Below are 26,703 nucleotides of genomic sequence, written 5' to 3'. Positions count from 1 at the left end.
GGATAATCACTCAACAAGGCCCTAGCCATGATCGAATCGATCTTAATCGATCGAACATCCGCTGTTTACTAATTGGAGACGGTTACCACCCAAAGGTCCAAATTCCACAGCTTGCTTTTATGACTCAACCCTTATGATCATGACTTAAATGTTTAGTTATAAGTACTGTCAGGGTATGTTGTACAAAATAAGTAATTAAAAAAAAATTGCAAAAGACCCCAAAATATTGCAGTCTTTTTTGAAAAGTCTGGTCGGTTATCTTGCTTTTTTATTTTAGGCCAAATTTGAAAATAAAAAATTTGTGGACTGTCATTTTTTTCATTAATTTGTTTTAATTTTCTACTAATACAGGTTTGTCGAGTGCTGAGTAAATTTCATAAACATTGAAAAAATATTTTATTTGTTAAAGTTTTGTGTAATCAATGTTAAACTGTTACAGTTTTTACATTTTAAGCTGTTTTTGCTTTGTCACAAAATGTAAAAAAAATGCAATTTGTTAAATTTCCATTTTTTTTCTTTTTCTTTTTTTCTGTTGTACTTAGGCGATATTAATTTAATTTCTTTTTAATTTAATCTAATTAATGTCTAATTGTCACTGAATTTTTTTTAATGGTGATCGTATTATGGAACATAGTATTATGTTGTATTATGATAGAACATATTTTACCGCAAGGAATAATAAGTCAACTAAAACCAATAAAATATTAATTATTAATGATACTATGTATCAAGTATTGATTTTATGTTACCTATAAAATCAGTCACTTTATCATAATTCATGTCATATATCATTATGTTTCTGTATATATTATTTAGTAACCTTTTAATGTCTAAAATTTCACTCGTAAGTAGGCAGGTTCTTTAGTGTGGCGTCGCTAGTGAAGTGTCCCGTCTGCTAGTTTGCTTCGTACAAAAATATATTTAACGATTAACAATATATCAATTTTTTGTATTTTGTATAAATCATGTTAGAAGTTAGTATTTATTTTAGTCGCATTAGAGCTCCTTGTGAAAGAGTTCCCGTAAAGTACTGCCACCTTGCCTATTTCTGTCGTCAAACAGTAATGTGAGCATTACTACGTTCCGGTTTTGAAGGGTAAGGGTGCTGGTGAAATTACAGGCACATGGGATTTGTCAACTTATGTTTCAAGGCACGGGTGCAGTGGCATTGCAACTGCTATGAACAGGCGTGTCGCTTACCACCAGACGTACGACTTATTCGTCCCGACACTGGGAATAAAAGAAAAAAATTGCCCTTGACATTGACAACTAACTACAAGTAAATAAAAAAGTTTCAACATTTCATCGAATCTAATAATCGTAAAGTTAAACTTGCAAATTTTTCTTAACTAGAAATTCATAAAACCATGAATTGTGCAGTAAAATTGTATCTATACAGCTACTATATTATTAAAACGAACATCAAACTAGGAAATACGTAACAAATAAACAAGAAAACGCATTGTTAACTAATTCTATTTCTACAGTTTCTTATACTTCCACATGAGCGTTGAATATAAATAAACATTGTACGTATCTCTTTTAAAACTTCAATAGCAATATCTTGCAATAAGAGGCAATCCTCTCATCCGTACCGCAATTTCGCGCGTAACCCGTCGAATTGGCGCGTAATCTAAAAAAGTTCAGCGAATGGCTCGTAAAGAGAAACTTACGTACCAACTTACATTTACGATTGAGAGAAAAGATTTTTCATTGTAGTATACGAACACACGAGTACACTTGGAGGAATTGCATCAAATAATATCAATCACCGTTGCCAACATAGATTAATATTTGTGTTAAATATTTCAGGATTTCAATGTGCACTATACCAAATCGAATTTTTTCGGTGTTACTTATTAAAATGGATGTTTAGGTGTAATTATTCAATTATAACAATGTTTGTAATTTATTGGACGTCGTTCGGTTGAAATTATGATGATATGATGTAACTTATTTATAATTAATATAATTTTATAGACCATGTTGTATTGACTAAATTCGGATTTTTCCTTTTCACTAGTTTGTACTGTACTCGTATAATGTTACTATATTGTATAGCGAGGATGTAATTTTAACAACGTACGATTATGCTAACAGGGAATCATTTTAATTAAAACTTTCTTCAACTTGGACACCACGGAACTTGTTGTTATTTTAGATATCGTTGTGTGATGTAAACATACTTATAGTTTGTCTTACTTTATATCGCTGATAACGTATAACAACGAATATATCGCGTATCTCCACGTGAAAATATAAGTTTGTATTGTTGTAAGTAGTTGGGGACACCCTATTTACTGGCAGCAACAAATAAGTATCGGATGGAGCCGCGAGCGTGGTGCGGTGCTATGCGGTAGGGTGCGGCACTCAAGTGGAAACAATGAAAGATGACCGGGGGAAAATTGCGCGATCCGCGACTTGTGACAACGCGATCTTCCTACCACTGGTACGGACTTGGTGCTCTAAGTGTAAACTGAAGCGTTCTTAAAAGCTGAACAAATAATGCGATTAAAATAAACGAGACGTTGTTTAAGGTGGTCATACAACTTATTTCCTTGTTATAACACGTTCAGAGCAACCGCATTAAGTAATGAATTTAATCAAGTTGTTATTGATTCCATCCAGTAACTTGATAGGCTAACTTGAATAAAGTCAATGTTTTCCAGTGTGATAGCCTAGGAAAACGCTTCGTGCTTATGCTACGTAGAAGGTTTTAGATTCGGTTTCCGTGACATGAACAGCAAAATCCTTTGTGACTAAAATTCACTTACAACTACTCATAATGTAATAAATACATATATCAAATCATAATAAAAGTTTATTGTTAGAAAATATTTACAATTTAGTATTAAAACCCCTGACACTTGAGCTAGATATAACTTATGTTGCCGCCTCAAATCCAGGAAGGCACCAGGACCGGATGGAATTCCCGGGAAGGTTCTGTGTATCGCGCTTGAGCATCTCTGAAGCCGCCTCAGGCAGATAATTGACGAGTGTCTAGAGGCAGGGCTATTCCCGAGATGCTGGAAAGAGGGATGATTATGCCTTTTACGAAAAGAGGGCCGTCCTCATGACTCCCATACAGGCCCATAGTCTTGCTTGATGAGGCCGGCAAAATCCTGGAGCGCGTAATGGCTACCAGGATAAGCGACCATCTGGCAGAGAGGGGTGCGGACATCTCACAGTGCCAATTTGGTTTCCGGGCTGGGCGTTCGACAGTGGATGCGATTTTTTGGAGGAATGTAGGCAAGGAGTAGTGGCGGTGTCTCTAGACATCGCCAATGCCTTCGGCACTCTCCCTTATAGCGTGGTTACCGAGGCGCTCAGCTATCACGAAGTGCCCCCCTATCTGCGCCGCTTGGTGGAGTACTACCTAGTCGATAGGAAAGTGCTCTACCAGACGAGTGATGGCCACCAAACTTCACGTGATACGGCGTGCGGGGTACCACAGGGGTCCGTACTCGGCTCTCTCCTCTGGAACTTGGGGTATGACTGGGTGCTAAGGGCAACGCTGCTCACTCGGATGGCTATCTTCGCATATGCGGATGATACGTTGGTGGCCGTTAGGGGGGACAATTGCCAGGAAGTCGCAAGGAGTGCTTCAGTGGTGGCAGACATGATAGTCCGCCGCATACAGCTGCTGGAGCTCAAGGTGGCCCTGCCAGAGACCTTGGACCGAAGATGGAAATTTGAGGCACATTTCCGCCAACGTGCTCCTCGAGTGGTGGGCGCCGCGGCCGCGCTTGGCCGACTTCTGCCAAATGTGGGGGGACCTAGTGCTCCGTGTAGGCGGCTATACGCGGGCATGGTACGCAGTATGGCCCTAAATAGGGCACCAATATGGCACGAGGTGTGCAATCGCTGGAGTGCGCAACGCCGCATTCTGGTAGCGATTATAGGGGGAGATCTCTGGCTGCCTAGCGTGGTTTCTGCCATGCTAAGCGGCGAGGAATCGTAGGAGGCAGTGGCCTTCTTTTGCGATGAAGTCATCTCGCAAAAGGAGGCCGCGGAACGGGTGTGCGAAGACGCAGTCGGCGCGAACTCGCTCAGGCGGCGGGGAAGAAGGCGAATGCAGTTCGCTGCTCGCCTAATTCCCTAGTGAGGCCAGCGGACAAGGCACGGGGATCCCTTGCCCGCATTGCACGGTCTCACTCGTCTGCGGGGATGGGTTAAGCGTCTGACCCTCCGAGACAGCGGGAACTTTGGCACAAGCCAGGTGGCCGGGGGCATCGTTGTGGTAGAATCCTCGGGATCCCATGGTGCCCGCAACACCCGGCCAAGAGGGTGCGCCGGGGGTTTTTAGTGGGTAAGGCCTCCATCGGAGGATCAGTCTTACATAACTTCCATTCCACAAAATTTCCCCGATAAAAAAAAATAAAAGTATAACTTATGTTACAGGAGTCAGTGCCCTATTTCAACATTTGACACAGCATATGGCCTATTTGTTAACAATCATAGTACATTAATAAATATGAAATATAAAAATAACACAGTTGACTTATAAGCGCAAATCAAAAAGTAATAGAAATAAAGAAGATGTCGTTAAGGTACATCGTTACCATTTAAGTCTATGAAGCATAATAATTGCAGAAACAACCTTCAGTAATAAATTTAGGTAACCAGGAATGTTGTGATTGATTCTATTAAGAATTCGCCAAAGCAACGTAAACATCCACTTCATTTCTTGCAGTGCATTTTTAGTTTACTATCAAATTGCTTGAACGGCGGAGATGTTAGAACCTTTGCCGCAAAGCAGAATTCATCAAAAACGTAAATCATAACTCATTTAATTGAGAACTAAACCACTATAACTAAAGTTATTGTTTTGCGGCAGAAATAGGTAAGGTGGCAGTATTTTCCTGGACGAACTCATTCACGAGGAGCTCTACAGCTACTAAACTACTTTCTATTGAATGATGGTACATATTTAGGTACTACGTAGTTGTGGCGAAGAGTCTACTCCCATCAGCTGGTCTAAGAAATATATTCTCCAACTTAGTAGTAGGCATTAAACGAAAAAGTATGGCTTTCAACATTTGCTGCGTACCTTCTACACCGGCTTATCTCTTTCATATAACCACCCTTCGGCATTGGTACACTTAGAATAATAATAAAATAACACTAAAATTTCTATATATTCGTGACGATCTTGGCGGCCTAGGTGTTGGTAATGTAGGCACTAAATGTAAAGGTTACATGTTTGATTCCCGGAAGGACCAATTTGGGAAAAAAGGGGTTAGTGCCTTAGAGTGAAAAGCAACGTACTCTGGTATTTATACGGCAAATTCCCTTGTTCGAAACCAGGTATTGTTGCAAAAAATTACTAAATATTTCAAAATACATAATAGCGATCCCGAGGTGTTGGTTTTTTATAATTTTTGTCATTATGTATTGTACTTTTCGTAAATATTTTAGAATTATATATTTTTTTATCGTTTTCGTTATTACTCAACCGTGTGTTTAGTAAGTTTTCGCGTGTTCTATATTACGGGCTTTGGGAGAATATCTGCGAAGGCAAGCTGCTTCATAGTCCTCTGTAACGGAGTTATTTGCATTTCCAATAAATTAATTTCCATTTTTTATTGAAATACAAAAAAACAGTGTTAAAAAATATTTGAACAATATCGCAGTGGGCTGTTTAGTCCTAAACCCTTATACGAAAAAAAACCATTGTCAAAGATTCGTGAAGGTCGTTGAAGTTTATTGGCGACGATCGTAATTATATATTATTATTTTATATTATATTTATAAAAATGACATTGGCCCAAACCTTCTGGCCGCCCCATTAAGGAAAAGTAATAATAATTAAATACGGACTTATAATTCAAAAACATCATCTTGAAAATTGCATTTTGAAAAAAGGTCTTTGAAGAATTGTGAAATTCCTTCGTCTCTTTGAAGAGACCTGTGTCCAGCTGTGGGATTTATAGAGGTGTATGATTCCTTATTAAGTGCAGATGTGTAAATCCTCAATCCACTGAAAATGAATAAAACGAAAAGTTATTATAACGACAAAGCATATTAGAGCAATTCCGCTAAAATTTCCACTTGTTACATTGGAGTGTCAAGTGTGAGCAAGAGTTCGGCGCGTATCGCCCGCCCCTTCCGACATCGGGCATATACTAACATGTTACTTTATTTCGCATCATATGACAGTGGGTTAAGACCCCAATTACCTATCATCCCAAATAAACACCCCACTAATTACACCGCGTAGTCGCGTAAAACAACACTTGCCCCGCGGCGGGCCTGCTTCGTCGCGCACTCTATTTTCCTATTTGCGCGGCAGATTGGCTCTGATTGTATTGTTTGCGGCGGTGGGGGGCGGGGCCCACCCCCTTTCCCCTTCTCAAATACCCCTTGTGTGCACTCGCCTGGAAAAATGTTATCTATACTGTGTACTCATAATAAACATTTGAGATTGAATGCTTCTGTTTCCGAAGCAATTTGAAATGAATAATTTCTCTCTGCGATTGGTCACTGCTTTAACACGTTATTGCTATTCAAACAAGTTTAAGCACTATAGAATTTCTTCCATTCCTCTAGTATAAATTCATGTTTGAAGCTTTCGTATCAAAATTGAACTTTTAGAATTTTTAGTAGCAGTAGAGTTCTTTGTGAAAGAGTACAGCCACTTACCTATTTCTGTTCCCAAGCATTACCGCGTTCCGGTTTAGAAGGGTACATGGGACTTATCAACCTATGTCTCAGGGTGACGGGCGCAGTGGCAGTGCCCATAAGAACTTTGCGATTTAAAGCTCTGAATGGCGCTGCAACTGTTATGAATAGGCGTGTCGCTTACCACCAGGCGCACGACTTGTTCGTCTCGTCACTTGGTATTATAAAAAAAGAACTTTAACAATATCAGAATTACAGTTGTCAGCACATCAAGTCACTTAAGTTGTTCTTATTGCATGCGGCACATATTCTTTGACCCTACACATTGCCTACTCAAAAAAAGAACTAATCATTTATCTAATCCGCTACGCGCGTATTTTGTCAAGTAATGCTTTCAATAAAGCTTAATTTAACGATGAACAAAGTAACACGAATCAGGGCGTGCCAATATGTACACGGGTACTGTAAGTAAAAATTCAATTCCATCCGGTCGCACCCTCCTGATTGACAATATAGACAATCTTGGATCGCGCCGAAGTCGTTACTTGAGGCGGTGATAACTTTTATGAGCGCGAAATTGTGTTTATGTCGGTATGTGTCGCGATTTACGCGCTGTGTCACCGTGTATCAGAAATATTGCTGAACAACAAAGTTACTTTCGTACACAAGACATAAGCGACAGCGGTTGATAGCTGTTCCATAAATCGATGGCTTTCTAGAATAGTGGCCTATCTGAAAAGCAGCTGATTCATCAAGAGAATGATTAAAAAAACTGAGACGTGTCAGAATTGATATATCGTAGATCATCCCAACGTTGTCAAGTGATCATTTTAACCAATGAATATCGCGGTGTCCCATTCATAATAAATTTTAACATTTCCTGAACAAATGTCAGTAATAAGTAAAAAAGGTACTATTGTGGATTGGGCTACTATTATTATAAATATTTATTTATATTTATATACACCCACCCAAATTCAGATTCAAATATTTGTTCACCAAGACAACACAACTTTCTACAGTTAAGTCGTCTACATTCGGAGCCTTCTAATTTGTTCCAATCATAGATCACTATCTTGTCATAAGGTATGGCAGTATATTATATTATTCCCGAAATGGTTTATATCGACCTGTACATACTAAATTGAACTTTGATATGCTGCATTAACATGTTCTAGTTTTATTTTGTTAACGTGGTAAATTGTATTATGGAATTGTATTATGTTAGTAGTTTAAGTTAGTTAATTTTAACCAATTTAATAACATTTAACAATATTTTATTTTTATATTTTTAATTTAAACAATATTACCATGGGAAAATAAGAGAAGTATGGTAACTCCGTATAAAGTTTTTGAAATGGACTTAGGAATTACCTACAAAGTAAACATTTCACAGCAGTGCTATTAGTACAGTATTCGGTTAGGTAAATGTAAAAAACTTAACATGAGTCTTTTATAAAGTTTCTCGCTCTACAGTTAAATTTATCAATAAAATTACTATTAGCACTATGTTTACTGTCAAAAACACGTATGAAGTTGATGAATTTGTAAAAAAATCCACATTGGAAAGGCAAGGGGTTTACGTAGAAAAATACTACATGACTTATGAGACAAATTCGTTTGGAAATCGCTCGAGGTATACCTCTAATATCCATATGGGATATATATCCCTAATATCCACATACAACAAAAAAAGAATCAGCGAAATCGGTTTACAAATGTCGGAGAATACCATATAACGACCATAAAGTACGAAAATGTAGCATTCATATCAGCGCTACTCGCTTCATCCTTATACTGTTTCTGTAGCAGTATCCGTTACGGCTTGTCGGTGGTAACAAACTAGTAATTGTTTTGTATCACGCCGTTGATGCTGTTTGTCGATCAATTTGCCCTTCGGTTTCTATTCCCTCTTCATTACCAGCTCGTTACTAACGCTTAAACACTCTATTCTATTATTATGAATTGTTCCTAACCGCCTATAATAGGTAATGTTGTTACTTAGGTTGACCGTTATGAACAATTAATTACTTGCTATCATTACGAAGTGTCCTTACTTAAATACACATTCAAAATATCTTTATTTCATAAGTAAAATTACACTTAAAATTGTTTAAACACAAGTTTTGGGGGAGTGCAAATCTTTAATAAAGTGACCTCAAATGTAAAAGATGCGGAGTCATTTTATTATATTTGTATGTTTAAATTTAAATTGTATAAATATATTGTTCACGACCATTCACTTACTGATATAAGGTTGTAATTTGTATAATAATAACTATTTAATAAAGTAAATTTGTAAACAGTTGAACTCTCAGCATGTTTTCTATCAAATAGTAATATTCTTTTCTTTTCTGATTAGTTTTTAAATTCTTTTAGAAGCAGTAGAGGTCCTTGTGAAAGAGTTCGTCCAAGGAAGTACTGCCATCTTACCTATTTCTGTCTCCAAGCAATAATGTTGTGACGGTGTGACCTCCTTGCATCGTCATCCCACCTTTTTAGCGCCTTTCGCCGGTTCCTGGCCACTCGTATTTAAATATAAATGTTGAATTATTCCATTCTTGTGCCTCGCATTCTGATTTTGTTTCGTTCCATCGTCACTCCCTGCTCGATCGCGACAGCGGGCGGTGCTGTTTAAATTCAATCGCATCTAATTCTTTTATTAAGTTGTAATCATTATAATATAATCTAAATCATGTGTCAATTCTAATAAGTGTATAACAGTCTACAGCCTTATCATGTACCTATGAATACGTATCTGCAATTCAGAATAACTCGACCCATTTAAGGCCTTACTCCTTACGTTTTTTGTTACCATTTCTTCTTAATCCGATTTTCTGTTTTACTGCCGTGTACCTGGTCACGGCTTGATAGGATTACAATCCTTTGAATGTCAGCATTACTGCGTTCCGGTTTCGAAGGGTAATGGTGCTGGGGGTCGATTCAGAATTATACATATAACTACTATCTATATAGCAAAAATTAAAAGAAATCGGTATATAAATATATATATATATATATTAAAAACTCAGTATATCCAACAAATATTTTTATTTGTTGGCTATATATATATCCAACAAATAAAAATATTTGTTGACACAACACCCGAATCGAACGTCAAACTGTCGTATTCGAAACCGAACCGCAATGACGTCACTCCCGTGTGATTACTCGAACTTCTTGACCGGCAAAGGCTACAAACGTTATTCAAAACATAGTTATCGAATGAAACTTACCGAACGTCCTATTGCCCCGTTCCCGTCCTACTAATTGCCTCCGTGACTGCCACGCAGAGGTCCCAGATTCGATTCCTGGGCCGGGAGAAATATTTCTATGGCTTACATTTCTTTCTCTCGTGAGTTTGGGTGTAATTTGAGGTTGTCTATGTGTGTGTCCATGGCACCCGCGACACAGGGTTTCCCTAGTGCGGGCTATGTTGAATGTGTACGTTTGTTTACAAAGTCTTAAATGTATATAAAAGGATTTTCATTTATCTTATAATCTATTTCAGTGACTAACTCTGTAAACGCTGTCGGATAACGATATCGTATCCGAATTCGAATCGAACGTTTAACTCTGAATGTTCTGAATAGCGTGGAAAGCGCCCTTCAATTCCAGAACGATATCTGATCGAACGATTCTGAATCAGGTCCAGGTGAAATTACAGGCAAATGGGACTTGTCAACTTATGTCTCAGGGTGACGGGCGCAGTGTCAGTGGCCTTCAGATCTTTGTGATTTAATGTTCTGAGTGGCACAGCACATGTTATGTATAGGCGTGTCGTACACCACTAGGCACACGACTTGTTCGTTCCGTCGTATTATATCTTAAAAAAAAATCTCATATAAGTGACAATTGTCTAAGTGTTTCAACCCAAACACTACCCGCTCACGCGATACATGCAGCCGTAGACGCATACCACACCTAGAGGTGCGGGTGATGATTTTATACCGATTTATCGGATATCGAAGTTATAACAGGTAAAAGAACTAATATTAAATGCTATTTCGGTAACTACTCTAGCAAACCATAAAGTTTTTAATGCCTGGGTCTGTCATTTAAAAAAAATAAACAACTTCAAAAATACGTCACGACAATCGTGTGTGTTATTGTTTGGGCTGGTGATTTCGGTGTTTATTTATTGAAAACATACCGTAACTAGCGTTTTTTAAGTTTACCCTGAATATAAATGTTTATAAACTATACTTTAAGGAGTAATTTCATGGTAAATGTTAGAATCACTCAAACGGAATATTATCATATTTATCCAAGTACACCAAAAATTTCATTAGTGCTTTTTAATTGCAGGATTTGCGGTGTATTACTGCATTTTATTTGAGATGTTTTTGTTGGTAGTACGGAGGGTATTTGTTTAGCAATGCAGAATAATAATTTTTATTTATAAAAACTTGTATTTAAACTGAATGCTTTTCTATTTTGCGAAACCAAATTTGCCATTTTGCGGTAGGAGGAGCGCATCGCGTGAGCGGCTAACACTCAGATTTTCTTGCGAGAATGATTTAAAATCTCTTTGTAAATAGATATTTGTTAACATTTTACCACAGATTTTACCATTTACAATATTTTTTTCGTATGTCATACATAGAAGCAACTTGAAAGAACTAAACTATCTCTAAGTACGCAGAAGCTGTATAATAACCGCTTGTATAAAGATTTTGTTTCTCTGTATTTTTTTCTAAGAGCATTTACACACGGCGATTTTTAACCGGAGACCTGGACATTAACAATAGGCCTCATCCACAAATTTAAAGTCGCTCGGCGTGGGATGGGCGAGCTATGCTTGGAGTTTCTCTAATTGACCCAATACCAAATGAAGTCATACGTCAGAGAACTAAAGTGACCGACACATCTCGCAAAATCAGTAAGCTTAAGTGGCAGTGGGCCGGACATATCTGCAGAAGGGGCTGATGGAGCAGATTTGTTCTGGAGTGTCGACCACGTCTAACCGTCCACGAATTAAACGTAGTGTAGGATGCCCTGCGGAATGATGGGAGGGACGATCTGAAAAGGGTGGCCAGTAGCGACTGGATACGGGCGGCACAGAACCGGGAGAGTCGACGTGCTCAGGGAGAAGCTTACGGTCCATGTCCAGCAGTGGATGCGTGGAAGCTTATGCTGATGATGACTTAGCAGCGTCTACAGGGATGCAGTTGCTAATCATATACCTCTACACACAAGCGCGACTTAAGCAGCGATACAACCGCAATGCAGGTTTTAATGATTCAACATAAGCGACTACGTCGATGAAGCCCCGACCCTTACTTTCTTAATAACAGTGTATGAAATAGTGAAATATCGACGCATATGAGAATTTTATAGCACAGTTTAAAACAAATTCCAATAAACATTAAAAAACTGCTCCAGTAGAAACTATCAACGGAATGAACAATTGAAACGCGTAGCACATCTGTTATCGCTACATAATTTCGTAGCCTATTCGTAGAGTGGAACTACGAGGTTAGATTATTTTTTACTTGATAGGATTATTGATTGTTATACACAAAGTATTGGTAGGAAAAAATTTTAATACCTTTATTTTTTATCCGTTATATTAAATAGAAGCTTGCTGGACTTGCATTCCTTGCTTATTTTGAGTTGGTCGTAGAACTAATAACTGCTCGCAGGTGCGGGTGTTTTATAAAAGCACCCATGTGATAAGATGTACGATTGAAATTCGTATGTAATAATAGTAGACTTAGTAACATATTGGCTAGACTGTGGTAACACTACTATTTGTATCAATAATAAGACCAAAGTAGTGTAATAAGTCTTTTCGCAAAAAATATGCTAATGTCATGATTATAACAACATCATGATATTCGTATGTTTGATGATGTGTGAAAAAAAAACCGTAACGTACATAGTTTGTCACGTCTTAATAGGCGGCCGTGACGAGTGTAATGATGCAAATGTGAAGAGACCCTTGCTGTCGCTGACGAGGTATCGTCGCCACAACGTGCTAACGACGTCGCGTCTCTACGCGCTAATTGGAGGATGTGCCGCCGCCGACGACAACGCCGCGGGCGCATGTTGTTGTCGATAATGAGTGCGCAAAAATGCAATATTTATACCTCAAAACCCATTGCAGACCACGGAGTTTTCTGTCAGTTTGTATGCAGTGATGTAAAAGGTATTGTCGTGGAGTTCGCACGCTTGACTAGGTTGGACATGAGCTCTCTCGCGCCTCTTTCTTATAATGATACACCTATTGTATTCGCACCTCATGTTGTAAATCTGGGACTACACATTGACAACTTCTCAACAAATTGGACTGCTTGCTCAATAGATGCATTCGTTTTATTTATGGACTTCGAAAATTTGATCACGTATCCGCAGTTCGCAATGAGCTGAAGTGGCTTACGATTCGCCAGAGTCGTGATTTGAGAATACTTTCCACTCTTTACTATATGCTTAATGATAAATGTGCACCTGGATATTTGAAATGTATATTTCAATATTTGGGTGCATCCCATAATCGCAACCTTCGCTCAGACAGCAAATTGACTCTTTTAATTCCTTCTCACCGTACTGGTTTTCTTTCTAACTCATTTACTCTTCAGGCAATACGACTCCGGAACGCTCTACCGCCCTATAATCAATAAGCGCCGAATAAACTAGTTTTCAAGCAATTTCATATTGGAGTCTCAATCTGTTGAATATAAAATATATTCAACACAATCTACATCCGCAACGCTCATGCAGCGTGTTTACGGCCCACCCTTGAAAGTGCCCAGAGATTTGGTCGATTTTTAACCGACTTCAAAAAAAGGAGGAGGTTCTCAATTCGTCTGTAAGTTTTTTTTTGTATGTATGTTACGCGATAACTCCGCCATTTGTGAAGCAATTTTGATGATTCTTTTTTTTGTTGGAAAGAAGGTATCTCAGATGTGGTCCCATTTAAATTTCAAGAAAATATTCCACCTCTAAGGGTGGCAAACTAGGGCATGAATGACTTTTGAGGTCGGTTTTTTTAACCGAAGGTTAAGTTAGGTTATTGGCGATCGTTATTGTCACTCGATATATGTTTTGACGGTCAATGAATTTGACAGCAAACAGATTTGCTCGATTTTATGGATAGTTGCTGTCACCTGTTAGCGTTCGATAAATATCATTAAAATTGAATAAATTAGTAGGCACCTACGCCTAATTTAAATTCTATTATGTCGATCGACAAAAAATTTAACAAATTAAGATGAGCTCAGAGAACGGCCTATTGTGCTCACCTAGCTGTCAAATTTCTTCCTAAACTCGTTGATCGTGAATACGTTTAGTATAAGATTTGACATCTCGTTGTAGGCAACGAGGTATTTTGCAAGTATTCAGTTGTGCACATTTACGACCCTAAGCTAATTTTAAAGATTATGTTTCTTTGTTTCAGGTCCACAAAGACTTCTTTGGTCGCATCGTTCCTCTGTCTCAAGTACAGCGTCAAGGTAGGTTGGCTGGTTCAATGTAAATTAATTATGAAATTAAACGTCTGGCATCTATGCTTAATTTTAAATTTTTTACTCCGGCATTCAAAATGGATATATCTTCAAAATCAAGATCAGCATAATGTCGCTATAGGTACATACTTTTGTATATGTGTTATACGTACATGTTAACATTTGCCGTGCACAAGTTGATGCAGTTTACACTGACTACACTAAATGTTTTGACCGCATAGATCACAATGTGCTTCTGAACAAGTTGATGGTAGCAGGCATACATGGAGATTTATTGCGCTGGTTTGCTTCTTACGTAGCTAATAGGAGTCAGGCGGTTGTGTTGCGTGGCTTTATGTCAAGGTGGACATCAGTCCCGTCTGGTGTACCGCAGGGTTCTATCCTTGGACCTCTATTATTCATCATCTTCATCAATGACATTGGATCTTGTTTTATTCACTCGAAGATCCTGCTCTTTGCTGATGACATGAAGGTGCTAAAAGTCATACGTGGGCAGACAGATGTTGACGATCTTCAGGCAGACTTAAGCAGATTTGAAGCCTACTGTACTATAAATAGGCTTGAACTTAATGTGTCCAAATGTTTTTACATGACATTCAGCCGTAAAACATCAACCATAGGCACTGGTTACAAATTACATGGCACCAACATATTGAGAGTCAGGGAAATGAGGGACTTGGGTGTACTCCATGACGACAAACTACTTTTTGACAAGCATATTGACTGTATAATAAGTAAGGCATCAAAAGCACTTGGATTCATTATTCGGACATCGGCGACGTTCAGTGATATCAAGTGCATTAAAATTCTTTATTGCTCTTTTGTACGGAGTCACCTTGAGTACGCTTCACAGGTCTGGAATCCATGCTATGAAAGCTATAAGTCTCGGTTGGAGGCAATTCAGCAGAGATTTTTACGTTATCTGGACTACAAAACTAAACAATTTTCATCAGGTTATGAGCATAGGTGTACTAGGTATCATTTTTTGCCGCTTCGTGTCCGTCGAGACATTAGTGACATCAGTTTTCTGATGGGGATCGCCAACGGTAAGATTGATTGTCCGGAATTGTTGTCACACATAAACCTGCGCACAAACTTGTTACATTACAGATGTCGACCACCTCTGCAAGTGCCGTTTGCGAGCACTAATTATAGGCAAAATACGTACACGGTGCGTGCTTTGAGACTTTATAACAATGCGACAGTAAATCATTCTGAGTTTGATTTGTTTTGTTCAAGCATAGACACAGTCAGGCGTGAAATGACCAAACGTCACTTTGACACATCACGTGATTGGCGATGAATACACTGGTATGTTCGTTTCTTTTTTTCTTTTTTTTTTTTTTTTTTAATTTATTGACTGCGTTCTTTGTATTTTCCTGTAATCTCTTTTTGGCTTGCTAAGCACTGTATATGGTTTCATGTAGGTGGAAATTCGTAAATGGCATTGGATTACTCATATTTAAGTCTACTATAATTGTATTATTTGTCCGTGAATTTTCCTAAAATGTATAAATTAAATTTAAAAAAAAAAAATAAAATAAATAAATAAATAAATTTGTGTTTAACCGACTTCAAAATAGAGGAGGTTCTCAATTCGACGGTATTTTTCTGTATGTATGTTACGCGGTAACTCATTTGCGAACCGATTTTGATGGTTATTTTTTATTGGAAAGAGGATCTATCCTCTTTCCAATAAAAAATGAGGTAAGTATACCTCAGTATTGATTGTATTTAAATTGGAAGAAAGTATTCCACTCATAAAGGTGGCAAACTAGGGTATGAATCTAAGTTTCGCGCACTTTCTCTTAACCGATTTCAATTAAACTTGGCAAATAGATGTAATTCCACGACCTTTTGTGGTCGGTTTTTTTTATAATGTTATTCTTATTTTAAGTATAGCACTAACCTATTGTTTTTTTTTAATGTTGGACCTAATATTGACTGCTAGAGAATGACTTACGGCACTAATTCCGCCAATGTTACTGTGCAAAAAGCCTAAATAAATACATGCAATTGTCTACTTCCAGACAAGATATTGTAGTCATTGCCTAACATTTATTTGTTTTAAATGTACCCTTATCTTTATTTAGTATTCAATCAACCCTAAGGCTTAGAGCAATCGTGTTTATTGCCCAAGTATTATCGCATAATACGAATTAGCAGTCGAGTTGCGCTATTTCTCTCGATTAACGGAAGGGTTGTTAATCTCCATTGCCGCGGCCCGGCGCAGAGCCGGCAAACACCTGAGACCCGCAATAATCTATTAACTGCGTTTTCTGTATATTGCTATGACACAGTAAATTTGTTTTTGTAGAGATGAGGTGTTCTTTTAAGGGAATAATGTTTAAAGAAAAGAAACTAAAAAAAATACTTTTTTATAGCATCAAGTGACGGGACAAACAAGTCGCGCGCCTGATGGTAAGCTACACGTCTGTTCGTGACAATTACTGTGCCACTCAGAGCTTTAAATTTCTAAGATCTGAGGAGCACTGCCACTGCGCCCGTCACCCTGCCACGTAAGTTGACAAGTCCCATGTGCTTGTAATTTCACCAGCACCCTTACTCTTCAAAAGCGGGACACAGTAATCCTGACATTATTGCTGGGCGGCAGGAATAAGTAAAGTGGCAGTACTTCCCTGGACGAACTCTTTCACAAGGAGCTCTACTGCTACTAAAAACTTATAGGAAATGAAACTAATTTTCCTGATTTAAATTGCGTATATTTGTTTTTTCAAACGAACCAACGTTTCGGGCCCTTTACAGGTCCCATGGTCACGGTTGACTGAGGTGGTACAGTCATCAACCAGTTATGTCTAATATTAATCCAAACCACCTTATTTTTCGTTTAGTTAACAAAAGTTATTAATTAAATACCTTATTTTTTATAAAGGTTAGTTGGAAGAAATCTCTTTATGGGATAAGCTCGCCTTTGTACACAAATATTTAAATTGTTTCTGAAAATTTGTAAGTTACTTTGTGGTACAATAAAGTGTTTAAATAAAATAAAATATTTTTATATTAGGAACATTCCAATTTTCGCTACATCTGTTTTATGATTATTTTATTTCAACAATATGACTTTTTTATTAAAATAATTGTATTATTAATTAAAGAAGCAAAAACTTCATACCTTATCCACCTAGAAAAAAATAAAAATAGTGACAACTCGGCTTTTTTTGCTGATCAGGGCAGTATGCACAACAAAATTTTTGGAAAATGTCACATGTTCGTACGTCCTTTCAACTACCGGCGCGACGGCACAACTAAAATTAATTGGTAAACGTGCGCGTATTAGGGCGTTTTTGTTTTAATTAAAAGATATAACAATTTATTTCATATTGTTAATGCCACAATGTTACAATAATAATAATAATATGTTGAAATAAACAATAATAGTTAACATAAAACAAGAATAGGGATATAATGTACAAAATAAATAAACACGTATTTCAGCATTTTCCAAAACAAAGGTATTGAAATTTGGTATTAAAGTTTGTCTATGAACTTTTTAAGGCATGGTGCCATTAGCCCCTTTTACAGTCACTCTATCGTGCGTGATCAGATGCGCAATCGTGAGCGATTACCTGTTTGAATTTTTTTTAAACTAACGTTCTTTCGCGCGCGATTGCTCGTGTTCGTTTTTGTTGCAACGAAAAGAGCGTCCGTGTAATGGCTAATAAATAGCGCAGGATAGACCGCGTGAAACTGGCGCGTGTTGGAGTGCGCGATTGCGCGCGTTACTGATGAGCGCGCGCGGTCTTCCCTTTTCCTTTCAACATCTTTACACGCGCGCTCTATCGCGCATGATGGCTGTATCACGCGATAGAGTCTCTATGTAAAACCCGTTTTTTTGCTTCAAACTTGGTTGGGAAAGTTTAAATACAAAATAAATAAATACGTGTTGCAGGGTTTTTCACAACAACTCCTAAAAAGACGTAAGTTAGGGAATCGACGTATTTCAAAAAAATCGTTTCTGTAGAATATCGTATTTCTTACATTTGAAAATTCGAATATTTTTTATTGTGTTTTAATTACACTGTGCAAACAACCATAGAAATTTAATGAAACTATTTTTTCCTATCTAAATAGTGTAGGAATCGCGTAAACCTGAGAACTCGATATATAAATTTAATTTGTTATCAGGTCTCATGCAGTTGGTTACTCTAAACTAGTCTAAAGCCAATACTAATTAAACGGACCTGAAATGTATATTTTTTAAACTTGAAGCTTTTTTATTATAGATTGCTACAAGATTAAACGGCAGAGTGAAATTGAATAAACTATAGCTTATTAATGTAACCTGCTAAGTACAAATCTTACTACGCGAAGTAAAGCATGTTTTAAATGGTTTTTGTCTAGGTAGTCCATAGAAGGCACAGGCACCAAGTAGTAGATATTGTGTAATATTAATATTTATATGGAAATTCGTATTCATTGCATCACATGGGTAATATAAGATTTAGTAGCAGTAGAGGTCCTTGTGGAAGAGTTCGTCCAGGGAAGTACTGCCACCTTACCTATTTCTGCTGCCAAGCAGTAATGTTAGCATTACTGCGTTACGGTTTTAAAGGTTAAGGGTGCTGGTGAAATTATAGGCACATAGGACTTGTCAACGCATGTCTCAGGGTGACGGGCGCAGTGGCAGTGCCCCTCAGATCTTTGCGATTTAAAGCTCTGACTGGCACTGCACCTGTCATGGACAGGCGTGTAGCTTACCATCAGGCGCTTCTTTGTCTCATCACTTAGTGTCATAAAAAATATATATTAAATTTAAAAAATATATATTAAATATTCATTATTTTACGCTTCCTATTTAGTAATCTGCTGCAAATTGCAATCTTAACACGTTCATCTCGGGGTGCACCACCACCGGGAGTACGGACAACTCACCCATCAGGTGGAGCGTACCACTCAGTGGTGCACAATACTTGTCTTTTGATATACTAACTCAAACTCAAATAATCTTCATTTAATAAGTAAGCAAACTCTGTGGTCAAACGGTAACCGTGCCGGACTGCCACCCAGACGTCACAGGTTCGATTCCCGGGCCGGGAAAAATATTTGTATGACTTACATTTATTTATCTCGTGAGTTTGGGTGTAATTTGTGGTTGTCTATGCGTGTGTCCATGGCACCCGCGACAAAGGGTTTCGCTAGTGCGGGGCTATGTTGAGTGTGTGCGTTATTATTATTATTATTATATAGTTTTTGTGATTAAGAAATCCAAGCCTTGAGAGTAAGTGTTACAATTTGACGTTCAACTTTCATAGTGTAGCTTAAGAGTTGATATGATGTAAGAAAGTAAAAACAAAGAAGTTAAAAAATATTTGAAAAAGAATCAGAGACTTAATTGAAAAACTAAAACACAATCCGTTTATACTTTCAAAAACAAACTCAAAGAACACATGTAATATGTTGATCCTGAACAATTTTATTTGTACAACGCACCCAGAAACCCAAAATCCATGAAGACAGAGTGAACTTGAAAACGCAGTTTTCAGATGTCATGGTATATTTCTTAACTAATTATGTTATGTACTTATTTATCTTGCGTTCATATTTATTTACAATTTTTTACTTTTCTTACCTTTTTTATTTTTATTTGTTTAATTTTTTGAATCGGCTATTTCGAAAAGAATCCACCGAAAACCAGTGCTGTGCCTCAGCCCAGTATTTGCTGGGTTGGGCCCTTTTAAGTGCAATATATTTTTAGTCATAAAATCTGAATATGCATATATTGGGCCGAGTATTTTTTTTTTCTTTCTTTCTTTTTTTACACACGAACACACCGTCTCTGATAAAACTTTTACTACAGACCTTTTTATCTCACAACACTATTGTCTGATACTAAACTCTATATCTAATGTACTTATATTCATTTATTGATGTGTTGGGATAAATAATCACCATTTTTTATTATTATTACTAATTACTATTTTTATAATTAAAAAATACCGACCTTAAATAAATTGAACATACAGCCATTTATTTTCATAGTATCTTCTAATCTGAACCCGGGCCACAGCTGCGACAATATAATCGCAGAGCGCATTAATCGCAGCTAATTTCGTCGCAGAGCTGTTTTAATAGACCCTTTATTACCATCGTAAATTATGCGTAAGGACAGTCGCTATTATTAATATTAATTTTTGAGACGATGAAAATGTATTAATTAATTCAAAGGGAAATAATAATTTTTATATTACATAAAGAATATAAAATAAATCGTATCTAGAATACGTTTTTTGGTGTAGACTTGGAACTGTTTGTTCGTCCGTCTGTCTGTAATTCAACAGTCCTTTCGCTCATTGGTTGACTCAGCTATCAAAAATAGGGGTATATCTCAAAATTACGTAATTTAATAGAATGGTAGTTGGTGGAAGGTGATTTAAATTGAATTGAAGTGGATCTGGTGCGTCAAATTTGCTACGAAAGTACTAATGGCTGAGAAAAACCTCATGCTATTTAAAAACAACTTATTGACTAATAAAGTGTAGGTACTGTACAGTGTCCGAATTTTTATGTGACAAATCCCTTACTTCTTTGCTTAATTTTTGACATTTGTATGTAAATTTGACGAAATTACTTTTTTTTTGTTAATTAGAGTTGTTAAAACTAACTTTGGCGTTAAGCCATACAGCTTATACTTTATTTTGATCCACTGTTCATGTTCGTTCGTTAGATGTCATCAATAGTGGAAATTATGTAACTATAGCTGCCTAAACTGTAGCTTCATGAGCTTTTTCATTCTCTATCTTTATTTTCTCATCTAGTTATACAGTTATTAACATTAAAATTGACACAAAACCTTTCACTAGTTTAAAATTAGAATACAATACAATACAAATATTCTTTATTGTACACCAAACAACAACAAATACAATACAATTAAATTAAAAGTAAGCGGTGGTACAAGGCGCGGTCTTATCGCTTTAAGCGATTTCTGCCAGACAACCTTTAGATGGAAGTAATTATATAAGTCACAGAAAAAAGACGGCGTTGTATGAAGAATTACTAATCAATAGACAAATATCGATAAATAAATACAAATATACGTAATAAAACCCGTAGCTATGTGAATGTCATAAACTACTATATATTGTTATACCTATGAATATAAAATTTCTAAAACACAATTTCAAAACATAAAATACCTAAGCAGTTCAAGTCACGCTAAAGTTAGGTAGTGTTCTGTTACCATAAATTTTATAAGTCAGTCTGTAATTACTGATTGGCTTATTAAATTCACATGTGATATTATTAGGAAAAACATGTTACATCTAGTTTAATCTGTTGAAGTGCATCTGAGTAAATATATATGCTTTCAATAATACTAATGTTTGTGAAACTATACTTATTTTTGTTACTTGTCAACTTCTATACAACTATGTTTTACAAATAAATGAATTATATACCAATCCAATGTTGTGGCGTTATTATTTTAACCAATGGAAAGCTAGATGTTCATTCACATCACACGGGCAGGTGACATCTTTAAGAACAGTCTGCCTCAGTCCAGTGAACCCATGACCATGGAGTGTGTAACCATTCCGAAATATCGGGCAAATAACAATAAGTCATGGAAAAATGTATTATAACCGGTGATAAATTATTCGTTAATTGTTATTAATTATATCGTCATAAGAGCTATATTCCATTACAAGAGAATTTCACAATCTGCCAAAACTAACAAAACATTTTAACACAATGTAAATAATGAAAACAGATTTATTACAATCCCCCGGCTTCCCCACCGCCCACCCCCGGCTCCGCCTTCACAATTCTCGTTAAGGTGACTGTTTAATAATCTCAACGCGATTTCTAATGGGATTGAGTGAATTCACCCCTCCCTAACCACCCTCGCTTCAGGCCTTGTACCCTTAATATAGTTTCTGTGAATTGAGACAAGTCGAAATTATTTACGGACTTAATATAAGACTCTGATTACATTTCATTTTTGTATTAAATCGATGTAATTAATATATTAAGATTTTTACTTTGATTTACACTTTCACGATTTTCACACATTGTTTTATTTTTAGTTCGGGACTTAATCACGTATATACAGCCTTGGCCAAAAGTATTAGGCACCCCTTAAATTTGCAAAATACAAATTTACTAATTTAACCATTCATTAATGCTTATCTTAGATGGTATGCTGGGGTCGTATTTCTTTACCTGGCATAGTAGGCGGCATATTTTTAAGGTCATAAAACACCTGGTGATCGAAAACAAAGGACTTGTGCTTCTTGCGGTCTTATCACTAAATATTTTGTCACTTGTGATCGGGACTCTAAAGCGTCAACAAGTTTTTATTATTGGTTTAAAAATTAAATTGAGGTCTGATTGGTTTTAAAATGCCGAAGAACAGTGAAATTAGTTTGGAAAATCGAGTGAAAATACAAATTTTACATGAACAAGGAAAGTCGCAAAAAGAAATTACCAAGTTAGTGAAATGTTCACGTTGCGCCGTGCAATCTGCTATTAAACGGTTTGCTCAGACTGGCACTCACGCTAATAAACAAAGAACAGGCAGAAAAAGGGTAACAACAAAACGCGAGGATAGAAAATTAATACGCGAATCGATGAAAGATCGGAAGAAAACTTCATCAGAGCTTGCTGCTGCCTTGTCCGAAGAGACTGGAAAAGCAATTAGTGCTCGCACAGCAAGGAGAAGACTTGGGGAAGCCGGTCTAAAAGGATGCAAAGCCAGGAAGAAGCCTTGGCTCTCAGAAGCCAACAAAAGGAAACGTTTAGAGTGGGCTCTACGGCACCAACATTTTACGGAGGAAGATTGGTCTAATGTTGTGTGGTCTGACGAATCTAATTTTGAGGTAAGTTTATTTTACTGGGTTCTTTACCAATAAGTATGATCACTTATTTATTTTACTTAAATGGAAAAAGTTTTGGCCTTTCAAAAAAAAATAACTTTTTCGTTTCTTCTCTAGGTGTTTGGAACACCAGGTGTGACATTCGTCAGACGTCGTGTGGGTGAAGAATACCATCCAGATTGCGTCGTACCAACTGTCAAGCACGGAGGAGGCAGCATAATGATCTGGGGCTGTATGGCTGCTGATGGGGTTGGCGAAATGTTTGTCTGCGAAGGCCGTATGAACAGCGAAAAGTACGTAGAAGTACTTGAATCTGCGCTTATGCCTTCGCTAACAAGCATTTTTGGCGGCACTAACTTAGATGGAGTCATATTCCAACAAGACAATGCGCCTTGTCATAAGTCAGCGACTACGATGCGTTGGTTTAGGGACAACAACATTGAGTTGTTGGATTGGCCGGCCAAGTCCCCAGATCTGAATCCTATCGAGCATCTCTGGGGCATTTTAAAGCGTAGGATTAAAGAGCATATTGGCATTACTTCTAAAACGGCCCTAAAAAATGCTTTGATAAATGAATGGCAAGCTATTACGAGAGAGGATTGCTCTAAGCTTGTGCGCAGCATGCCAGACCGAATAAGCGCTGTGATTAAATCTAAGGGTGGACCTACTAGATTTTAAGTTATTTGTATTTGTTTTTATGTGTTTTAATTATAATAAATAAATCAAGAAACAGGAAGTTGTTTTTTTCCATTTTTTAAAGTAAGTTTTAGGGTGCCTAATACTTTTGGCCAAGGCTGTACATATTTTAATTACCTCGACGTTTCGGACGTATTGCAACGTCCATGGTCTCGAAGGGTCTGAAGAGGCGGGTGTCAACATCTTCTAGCAGAAGATTAAAAGACAATCCTGCAGGGCTAGCACGATAGGCCGCGACTAGCGCGAGAACGACATAAAGCGCGATATACCGCTATCCTCGCACAGAGATGCCGCGCTTTATGTCGCTGTCGCTGTGCTGGTAAAAGTACAGGCACATGGAGTTTGATGGGTGACGGGCGCAGTGGCAGTGCCCCTCAGACTCAGATCTTTGCGATTTAAAGCTTTGAGGACACTGCAACTGTTATGGACAGGCGTGTAGCTTACCATCAGGCGCGCAACTTGTTCGTTCCGTCACTTGACATTGTATAAAAAAAAATTACCCTCGAAAACCGGAAGGCAATAATGAAGAGAAAAATAGAAATGGGCAAGGTGGCATTACTTCGCAGAACGCACACTTGCAGAAGGAGCTCTACTGCTACTAAAAAACTACTGCTGTTATAATTATATAAATGTGTTATCACTTACTTAACAATATCTACTTACGTAAATAGAAATATATTAAATAGGACCGTTTTCCTTCCCACAATATCTTCCGGCAAACAATGGTGCAAGTTGTAACGCCGCGGGCCGCGGGCCCACGAAATCGACTTTGGTGTTTGATTTACCGCAGCGCGTGCGCCGTGTTACGCCACTGATTGTTATTATACGCTATATTGAAGCCTCTTTTAATAAGGGTTTAATGGTTTAGGAAATTCACTGTTATAATGGTCAATTGTTATTATTACAAGATATGCGAAAGGTACGCAAATTACACTGACACATAGACTATGTATGACTATTTCAAGAAATAATTATAATATTATATGGTATTTGAAAGTTCGAAAGGGGTTCATACAATATTTGTAATAACATTCTTTTGCATTCAAGACAAATTGAGTTAAAGCATTTTTGTTTTCAAATTGTTACCATTGTGCTATGAAAGAAAAACGAGACACCGTTTTATAAATCCATGCGTAGTTAATACCTATAATTCTCTTTCTTAAAAAAAAACTTTACTTTTGATTTCGTCACAATTTGGTTATGAAATTCAACGAAACATAAAATAACGAATGTTTAACGCTCTCGTTTGATTTCTTTTAGAAACTATCTAAGTAATAACTTTCGAAGTTGGGTATCAGCTTCAGTCTGGGTATATGAACTTACTATGGAAGGCCGTGTGTGCAGCATAATTAATTAATAATTATATTTTACACATTATTTGTTCCCATTAAAAATGGTTATATAGTATTAATGAATATTTGAGTAAAAATTATAATTATCTATTATTATTATTTGGTACTAAAATTATTTAATAATTAACTTACAGGAACTTTTAAATTTAGTTCCACCCTCACCGTTCCTTCTTTGGTCGACTAGAAGGTCTGGAACACTCCATCTTTAAGTCGTTGATATACCACCAATTCGCACTAAGCGCTTTGCTTCCTCCTTTCTAATGCGTGCGGTAAAGGAATGGAATACTCTAATCTGTGTTTTTCGAAACGTACAATTTGGGGCTATTCAAGGCTAGAGCGAATAGGCGTTTTTTCGGCAAATGCGGTACATCGTCGGTCACATCGTCGCTTAACATCTGGTGACATTGTGGCGAAGCGTGTGTCTATTATATATTAAAAAAAAATCGAATAAATTTTAAATATACTTTATTAATGTAGAAGCAATGTGCGAGAAGCCTTTTTATCATTATCATCATCATTCAGCCATACGACGCCCACTGCTGGGCATAGGCCTCCCCCAACGATCTCCACGACGATCGGTCCTGCCCGCATCTATATCGGCTTCTCGCGACCATTACCAGATCGTCGGTCCACCTGGTGGGGGGCCTACCCACTGAGCGTCGTCCGGTGCGCGGTCGCCATTGAAGAACCTTTCCGCCCCAACGGCCATCGGTTCTCCTAGCTATATGCCCCGCCCACTGCCACTTCAGCTGAGCAATTCTTCGAGCTATATACATTTCATTGCTGGGCACGGGTCTCCTCTCTGGCGAGGGTTAAGGCCGTAGTCCACCTCGACTTGCAGGTTTCATCACGATGTTTTCCTTCATAGAAAAGCTCATAGTCAATTTCAAATTAAACTTCGCACACAAATTCCGAAAACTCAGATGTGCGAGCCCAGATTCGAACTCACGGTCTCTGCTTGAGACACGGTACGTCAAACCGTTAGGCAACCACGGAACTTTTTTTAATTTAGTTTATTATCGAAAATTTTTATATACATTGGTAATTTCGGGCTTTAGCTGAAAGAAACCTTATAATTTCTGCACAGGCAGCTGATAACGTTTTATGTATTGTTGCAGACGCAGCACCCGATGTAATATCTTCAAGCGTCGTGTTCTACCAATACCGGGAAGGATTTAACAACGCCGTGCGCCGGAACGTACGGACTAAAGATATGTTATAGTTTCAATTGTAATTTATGGGTAACGTTTTTTATTTTATAATTGTCCAAGTCGTTATAATCCCGATGGCCAGCGAACGCGACATGAGGAGGTGCGGGGCTCGGTAGCTTTCCCTTAGAAAAAATTCCTTTGATCCGGCTGGATTCGAACCAGCGTCTTCTACCAAACTGTGCTAGATGCTATGTCAACTAAGTCACGGAACGAACCAGCGGATCTTACGAATTTTTGTATAAGCTTGTTGCAGATATTTGTTTTGGTATTTAATGGCTTTTTGCCGTAGCGCCATCTGTGACAAATTTATTTCTTCACTCAGTTAGATACCTTTATAGCTACCAGCAGCTGACTAGAGATGTTGATTTAAAAATGGAGAGATAGAAAAATTCGTTATGTCCGCTGGTTCGTAGACGCTATGCTAATTAAGCCACGGGGCTTAGTTGGCATGGCGTCTAACACGGTTTGCTAGGAGACACTGGTTTGGATCCAGCGGGATCGAAGGATTTTTTTCTAAGTGTTC

At 37.5% G+C, this 26,703-nt stretch overlaps 1 protein-coding gene across 1 annotated transcript in view; it reads left to right on the top strand.

Annotated features, from left to right (window-relative positions):
• LOC113231435 (chromosome transmission fidelity protein 18 homolog) overlaps window positions 1-26,294 on the top strand; it is an 80,086-nt gene extending 53,792 nt beyond the window's left edge. Inside the window, exons 15-16 of the mRNA XM_026465754.1 lie at window positions 14,021-14,075; window positions 26,088-26,294. Of these exons, the coding sequence (XP_026321539.1) occupies window positions 14,021-14,075; window positions 26,088-26,191 (159 nt within the window). The 3' untranslated portion in view covers window positions 26,192-26,294. The remainder of the gene's footprint in view (window positions 1-14,020; window positions 14,076-26,087) is intronic.
• The last annotated feature ends 409 nt before the right edge of the window (window positions 26,295-26,703 follow it).

The sequence above is a fragment of the Hyposmocoma kahamanoa genome, unplaced genomic scaffold (genome assembly GCF_003589595.1).
Source record: "Hyposmocoma kahamanoa isolate Upper Pololo Valley unplaced genomic scaffold, ASM358959v1 65, whole genome shotgun sequence".
Taxonomy (NCBI): Eukaryota; Metazoa; Arthropoda; class Insecta; order Lepidoptera; family Cosmopterigidae; genus Hyposmocoma; species Hyposmocoma kahamanoa.
This window is presented reverse-complemented; position numbering and strand designations above follow the sequence as displayed.